Raw genomic sequence first — 7,776 nt, 5'->3', positions numbered from 1 at the left:
ACTAACTCAATTAGATCAACGGCATTATTGTCCTTCAAGTAGAAGACGTATTCTTCAAAATTACAATGTTGTATTATCTATTAAGATTTTCATTTTAAAAAGTGTTTGTGCCACTATGAATTCTTAGCAGTTCTACTGCATGGTAGCCTATGTGCTGCAATATATCACCTTTGAGCATACGAAATATAAACTAGGTGTGAATATGTACTGAGGTGTCAATAGCACTTATTTTGCTATTAATATTTACTGCTGCAGAGTAAGTATGTTTAGTATAGAGTGGTGTGTAGCTCAGCAGATTAGCGATTTGTGCATGTTTCTGGAAGGTTATAGGTTTGAATCCTGTTGCTGGCAGGACAGTCACATAAATGCTGAGCAAGGCCCTTAACCCCATCTGCTCAAGGGAGGCTACAATTTGGCTAAAGCTCCACTCAGACCCCATGGAGAGCAAGATAAGATATACAAACACCGAAGAATTCCTATAGACCCGTTACAAACAGCAAAGGAACAAGAAAGTTTTTTGTTCCTACATTTGAAAAATTGTTCAAATGGCAAAAAAATATCTCGGTATTCATTGAGGGAAAACGTGATTTTAAGCCTTCCAAATGGACAATAAGGCAGAACTTCACTGAAAGTGGTACTTTTGCAACATACATCGACTTTAATATCGGGATTTACAAAAACATCACTTTACCCTAAATATTAATTTTAGCTGTTTATGTAGATGAAATGGTTGGCTACATGAAATATTCAAAGCAAATTATGACATACAAGTAATTATTCCGAAAGTATGAAATTATACCCATTATACTTAAAATATTTGCTTATTTAAATACATATTAACGTATTCCCAGGTATAATAACTAACGTGTCTAAATATATCCTCCCCCATATACTCAAGACTATATACAGAATAATATAATATATAGTCCCTGGTGGGGAAGGAAATGAGAATATATGCGTTAATTTCCCCCGAAGCCCAAGCAAACCCTCGACTCTCCCGTCATTTCTCAATAAATCGCTAGGGGACCCTGCTGTGTGTAACTTTTCAAGGGTACGTGTGAAAACACACCGCCACACGGAGTGTAGCTACGGCGCACAATGCTGCAGCAGCAACCGCTGACGGGGAACGGGCCTGCCGGACGGGGGCTCGGCCTGAGCGCTCACCCCGCTCTGCAGGCGCTCAGCTCGGTGCACCCGTCCTCGCAACACCGCGCCGACGGAGAGCCGGGCCTGGACGGCTCGGAAAACGGACTGGAGAGCCGCAGAGACATTGGGGACATTTTGCAGCAAATAATGACCATCACCGACCAGAGCCTGGACGAAGCGCAAGCAAAGTTAGACATTTTTCGTATATATATTTTTTTTATTCGCCGAGGCTTTCGCAGCGTTTCTGCTACGGTCTGGCACTTTGCCCACTATTATAAGTTGGCGCAAGTTTGCATTTTTAAAAACGGGCGAACGTAGGAGAGCCGCCTATTGTTGTGTCGGCGCTCTGGCCTCCACACGAAAGCAGGCGGCATTTAAATGTCCCGTCTGTACTTATCTTAAATGCACTTCATCTTCTTTATAAAGTTATTTTACCTACGTGTCCTGATACTGCTGCCTTAGCTAACTGGTTAGCCTCCTCGCAGCCAGATCGCCGGTTTACCTGCTAGCCGGCTACCCCGCGCCGTTTTGTTGACATTGATTAGCTGTGTTACTTTCAGTGTGTCAATGACGACGAGCGACATTATTTCGCTTTAAACCTGAAAAACATGAACCATAAATCGATGCTAGTTCATTAGCTAAAGACATGGCAGGTATTCATTTAACCAGATAACCGCTTTGGCTGGCTAGTGGGGGGACTGTCGCGTTAGACCAAAGCAGCGTTCACGTCGGTCTCCTAGCAGCAGTTCGGTTAGCAAGTACAGCCCGCATGCAGCCTGCAGGGCGACGGCAGCGCCGTGAGACCCATCCGGGGGCCGCGGGGGCATCGCTGGACACCGCTGGATGTAACTGTGGAAAGTAAATAAACGTAGTGAAGCAAACATCCAGCTGGGAAAAATGGCTCGAGTGGGAAACCGTCCCTCACCTGCATTATTTTATAGTATTCAGTACACCCGAAGCACTTTGTTTCCACATTTTAATTCTATTATTATTATTTGTTGTTGTTGTTTTTTTCACTCAACAGAAAACACGCCTTGAATTGTCACCGAATGAAACCGGCTTTGTTCAGTGTGTTATGTGAGATCAAAGAGAAAACTGGTGAGTTTTGTCGCCTTTTCGATTGCGGTGATGCGATGGGGTATCTGGGTGCAGACAATCTGCTAATTGCTTTAAAAGTTTACATTTGTATTGTTTGTTCTGTCTCTGAGTCACCCGGGGGGGGTGACTACGAGCTAAGAGCGAGTCCGCCATATTGATTCAACTGTTCCAAGCGACTTGCTAATAATAAAAATTAAAAAAAATGAAGAGTAACACGCGTATCTCAGATGTTATATATATGCACAGTCGGATTAATATAGCGCAATTAACTGGATACTGTGAAAAGGCAGCGCTGTCCGGCCCGGCTCGGCTGTCCGCCTCGGGTCGGCGCGTCGCCATTTTCGCTCGCTCGCCCGCCCGCTGCCGTACGGATGTCGGACAGAATAAGCAGCTCAGGAAAAATGGTCGAAGAAGCGAGTGAGAGAGATCAGTCAGCGGACTGTGTTGAGCAGATCCGTCGACGGGCTTTGGGGAGTCCGCTTTGGAAGGGAGCCCGCGACGAACTGTTGCGTGTGCGACCAAAGGAGTCACTACAACAACAACAACAAATAGTTGGCATTTGTTAGTAAAGCAGTTACCTTTCCGCTCATTTTGACTTTTGTTGAATAAATACACCGCCAAATTTAGAAGAAAGACTTAGGGAACGAAACACTACAGCCAAATATTATGTATTTATATGTTTAGAAGCTTTTCTGTCTTTTTTTTAACTTGCAAATGGAATAAATATCCAATTATGTTTTAGAAAGAAATCATAAACTGAATGTCACATCAAGATTAATTGATAAATTTTCACACTGGAAATTCAACAGAAGTCTGACTCCATCAGTATGTATCCTCAGAGTATAAGCTAAAGTGATCCAGGACTGCACTTACCAACAGAGCTGTATTGTTCTGGATCATGTTTCAGAAGGAAGGGTCTGTTTACGTGCCTTTGGAAAATTTCTAATTGTAATTTCTGAGCACGTGGTCTGATTTACAGGGTCATACAGATGACAGTCCGTATGCTGTATCAAACACTTTCAAGTTTGTCTTTTCTGTATCATGGTTAGTTCTAGACCCATCTTAATATTATAATAAAGCTTTCTAAAACTGGGTACGTCAACAGAATTGGTAAAAGGGCTTGGCTTGAACATCAGGACACTTCTTAAATATGCATTGCAAAATTGCACGACAGTAAGGTCTGCTAAACAGCTAAATGGTCAAATATAGTGATTGCGGAGATTTGCACAGTACGATGACTGCTTCAGTTATCAGAGTAATATTGTGGTTTGGATTCTGCACATGGTGGCATTGTGTACTACATATGATTCTGATTAGTGTGCATGACGATTTAATCATTTCAATTTCTGACTGAAGAGCTCTGACTGACGGACGACCTTCTATCTCAGGCCTATCGATGCGTAGCACTCAGGAGGAGGAGCCCCAGGATCCACAACTCGTCCGATTGGACAACATGCTGCTGGCTGAAGGCGTGGCCGGGCCAGAGAAAGGGGGCGGGGCAGCGGCTGCCGTTTCCGCCGCCACCAGTTCGGGGGGCATGTCACCGGACAGCTCACTGGAGCATTCGGACTACAAGAGCAAGCTCAGCCAGATCCGCACCATCTACCACACTGAGCTGGAGAAATACGAGCAGGTAGCTAGTGGTCTTTGGCTGGGGGCTTGATCCCACCAGGCTGCATCCATCCATCTTCCAGCTACTTACCCAGTACTTGGTCATAGGGGCTGCTGGAACCTCTCCCAAGCAGCATAGGGCACGAGGTGGGGTCACAGTTGGTATTTTAAAAACTGCTGAGACAGACTTCAGGACACAAAAACACATGAGGAGACCTTTGTAAATAGTTTAGCAGTTTTTACTGGGTTGTATGTATCTATGAAGATGAAGATCTCACAAGCCTGCGCGTTTGGCTTTTATGAGCCCCCTGCTATAAAGCTAAGGACAGGAGTCAGGCTCATTTAATTATAGTAATTAATCCAATTCGCTCGTTAAAAACTCATTTGGAGTTTAGCAGAGCCGTGTTCCCAGAGCAGAGTCACTCTCTTAGCTGGTGGTGTTCCAGGTATTGTCATTACAGGCACTAACTCCTGGTAGATTTACAGGCCATGCAGTGATTCAAGTGACCTATAACAGTTTTAAATTAAACATGAGATGTATTGGAGGCTGTTGTCTTGAGAGGTTGCTTAACTGCAGTGATTTTTAATTGCAGTATTAATTTTGTAGACTTTCTTAGAGACTGAGGCCAGCCTCCTTTGAATAAGAGTAGGTGATTTATACTGTAAAGTCATTGTCCATATGGCATGTTTTCCATATTCTGTTATACCTCTCATAGCAGGAAAGACTCCTGCATCTCTCAGAGAACCATACCTGACTACTAACACCTTAAGACGGAAAGTTTATGGCCTACTGTTTTAGGCCTTAGGGTGTAGCCTAGCGGATTAAAAGAAATATACTAAGGCGAAGTTGTTGGCTGCGGAAGGCTTTTCATTTCTCACCAGAACGTCCCCGTGCCTCGCAGGCGTGCAGCGAGTTCACCACCCACGTGATGAACCTGCTGCGGGAGCAGTCGCGCACGCGGCCCGTGTCCCCTCGTGAGATCGAGCGCATGGTGGCCATCATCCACCGCAAGTTCAGCTCCATCCAGACGCAGCTGAAGCAGAGCACCTGCGAGGCCGTCATGATCCTGCGCTCCCGTTTCCTGGATGCCAGGTGGGGGGGGGGGGGGGGGGTTTCGCCCGTCATGCCTGTCGTGAAGCTTTTAGCCAATAACATCTTTCTGTTGAGATTTACGCTTAAGTTTTTTTTTCTTAAACAGACGAAAGCGGCGTAATTTTAGCAAGCAGGCGACGGAGGTCCTGAATGAGTATTTTTACTCCCACCTTTCGAACCCCTACCCCAGCGAAGAAGCCAAGGAGGAGCTGGCCAAGCAGTGTGGCATCACCATGTCTCAGGTACCCGTCTCTGGGGGGCAGCAGGGATTCCCGTCTCTGGGGGGGCAGCAGGGATTCCTGTCTCTGGGTGACTCTCTGCATCTCCATCGGTTCTCTCTCTGAACGCTCAGGATCTGCCTGGACTGCCAAAGAATGTTTTAATTCACTTCAGACCACTAACAATGTCTGTATTGATAATGGCTAAATTAAACTGATTTGTGTTGTTGTTCCTTAAATGCTTAAGTGCTGCTATTGACCAGCCTGCCCAAGCAGGATTGGAACCCATTCTAAACATTTCAGTGAATATCTGTCTATATTATCATCTCAATTATTTTTGTGTGACGTCAATAAAGCTGTTTGTTTTGTTCCAGGATTGAGATATACATCTTGTATATCTCTTCCCTTTTCTCATTTGTTCTTACCTGAAACATTTTTCCCTCTATCCCCTCCCCAGGATGTGCTAATCGTTAATCACTATTGCTGATCCAGTTTTGCCCCCCCGTCTGCTTGTCTGCTGTTCGCCTCTTACCCCACCTGTCTGCCCCACAGGTGTCTAACTGGTTTGGCAACAAGCGAATCCGCTACAAGAAGAACATCAGCAAGTTCCAGGAGGAGGCCAACCTGTACGCCATGAAGACGGCCATAGGGGCGACGCAGAGCGAGGAATCTCCGCAGACTCCCAACTCTACTGGTGAGATGAGGCACTGCAGAAAGAGCACTATTTTTAACCTAGATTTTTTCATATTTTATAATCTGCCTGGGCACTTAATTATAAATACGGATCCTCTAATTTTACACACTTGTAGTGCATGTTATACTAATAATTTTAATTCTTGGTTAATTTTTCAAGTTTATAAAAAGCATGCAGTCCTGTTTTGGGTATATGCCAACCTGCCTCCCTAAACCCTGCATCTACAGGCTCAGGCTCCTTTTCTCTCTCTGGGTCAGCTGACCTGTTTTTGGGGGTTCCTCCAATGAATGGAGAGCAGACACCCTACCACATGGGAGCTCAGGTACCCATCCCAGTTAATAATTCTAGATTCGTTCTCTTTCCAGTTTCCAATTTCGTTGTTTACATGTGTCGGTGGCTATGATTTGGTACGCTGATCCAGTATGTAATAGTGCGCCTCTCCCTTCCCTCGTGTCTGTCAGGATTCTGTGTCCCAGTCCCGCTTTTCCGAGAGACTCTACAGTCCCAGAGAGAGCCGGGTGAGAAACCATTTATGTTTCTGCTCAGACAGAACAGGCGGTCAGAAATGGCATCAGGAACGTACCCCATAAGTTCCCGATAAATCAGAAAGTCCTAGTAAAGAGGCATTCTGGATTTAAGTAATATTCATTTTCTCCACTTACCGTACTTATTGTCTTTATGGCCTGTTCTGTGACAATAGAACATATATAGTTTACCACAAAGGCATAGCATATACTGTTGGATTGTGATAGATTTATATTAGTGCAGTCATGCTGTGATTGAAGTGGAAAGGAGTTCGTCTTTGTATTGGTCTGATAATTGGCCCTTGGAGGTTAGCATGTGTTCTCTCTTTCTGCTTCAGTAAATTCAATCCCTGTGAATAATTTACATGTTAATTAAGAAGCTTCTCATTGCTTTGACTTGGTTTCAGCTTAAGTATCTTATTTGGGTGGCTGGTCTGCCCTGAAATCAGATTATTGTCGTCGCTCATTATGTGTTACATGTTAATTCGCTCGCTCTGTGGATATGGCTGGGACGCAGGGGCGTAGGTATTAATTCCGCCGCCGTCTACCTTTCAGACTAACGGTAGCTGGCAGGAGCCCGGCTCCCCCCCCTCAGTCACGTCCCCCGGCAGTGACCACTCTGAGAACTCCAACTGATGGCCCCACTCTTCATGTCGGGGTCCCACTGGGTACATGGAAGGGGTGTGTCTGCGCTGAGGAAGGAGGGGATGGAATCGGGTCCCCGCTCACCCTTTCTCCCAGCCAGCATATTTTATTTTATTATTATTTTTTCCCCCTAAGCGACGGTTAGTGTAGATCATTCTGTTCCTGTTGGTATGTGCGTGTGTCAGGTGCGTGTATGACTTTTAGTGCTGGGACTGTGGGGTTTTTACCACTGTATCTATTTTACCTACTTGTTACTGCCGTATGAGAGCTGCGTGAGAGGGGGGGGGGGGATTTGGGAAACTGCATTATCACTGCTATTACTGCTATGTTATTACAACTATTTTAACTTTTTTTTTTTTTTCCTAGCCCAGATATAGGTGAAAGTACAGTATAAGGACGAGGTGGCAATAGATAAATCCAAAGATTGTTGTTGTTTGTGCTTGTTTCACCTTTTTTTTCTACTGAGCTTGTGTGTGTGTGTGTGTGTGTGTGTGTGTGTGTGCGCGCGTGTGTGTGTATGTATTATGCGAATGAGGTGGGTGTGACTTGTCTATATTTACGGTTTGAGTGAGTGTATTACAACAGTGCTGTCTTTTCTGTACAGTGAAACACCTGTATTCTCTACCTCTTTTGCAATAAAGACTGTCTGTACACACTAAAGTCCCAGTCCAGTGCTTTTCTCTGTTGCTGGATTTGTGATCGGCGATTGTCAGTGACATTTTATTAGTAGCCAGTGGAACTGTAAAG

General features: G+C 44.9%; 1 protein-coding gene across 3 annotated transcripts; it reads left to right on the top strand.

Annotated features, from left to right (window-relative positions):
* Positions 1-1,011: 1,011 nt before the first annotated feature.
* On the top strand, positions 1,012-7,689 carry pbx2 (pre-B-cell leukemia homeobox 2). Of its 3 annotated transcripts, none has more exons than XM_023801326.2 (9): positions 1,012-1,334; positions 2,171-2,244; positions 3,633-3,877; positions 4,719-4,948; positions 5,055-5,190; positions 5,719-5,860; positions 6,088-6,182; positions 6,322-6,378; positions 6,940-7,689. In XM_023801326.2, exons 1-9 carry the CDS (start codon positions 1,099-1,101, stop codon positions 7,018-7,020), a joined length of 1,296 nt encoding a protein of 431 aa, XP_023657094.1. In that variant the 5' UTR covers positions 1,012-1,098; the 3' UTR covers positions 7,021-7,689. The 3 variants fall into 3 exon arrangements, with proteins under 3 accessions (XP_023657094.1, XP_023657095.1, XP_023657097.1); XM_023801327.2 differs by having other exon boundaries at positions 1,014-1,334; positions 4,758-4,948; XM_023801329.2 differs by lacking the exon at positions 1,012-1,334 and adding an exon at positions 1,435-2,004.
* The last annotated feature ends 87 nt before the right edge of the window (positions 7,690-7,776 follow it).

The sequence above is a fragment of the Paramormyrops kingsleyae genome, chromosome 9 (assembly GCF_048594095.1).
Source record: "Paramormyrops kingsleyae isolate MSU_618 chromosome 9, PKINGS_0.4, whole genome shotgun sequence".
NCBI classification, from domain to species: domain Eukaryota; kingdom Metazoa; phylum Chordata; class Actinopteri; order Osteoglossiformes; family Mormyridae; genus Paramormyrops; species Paramormyrops kingsleyae.
Note: the sequence above shows the minus strand (reverse complement) of the source record. Positions and strands in the feature narration are given on the sequence as shown.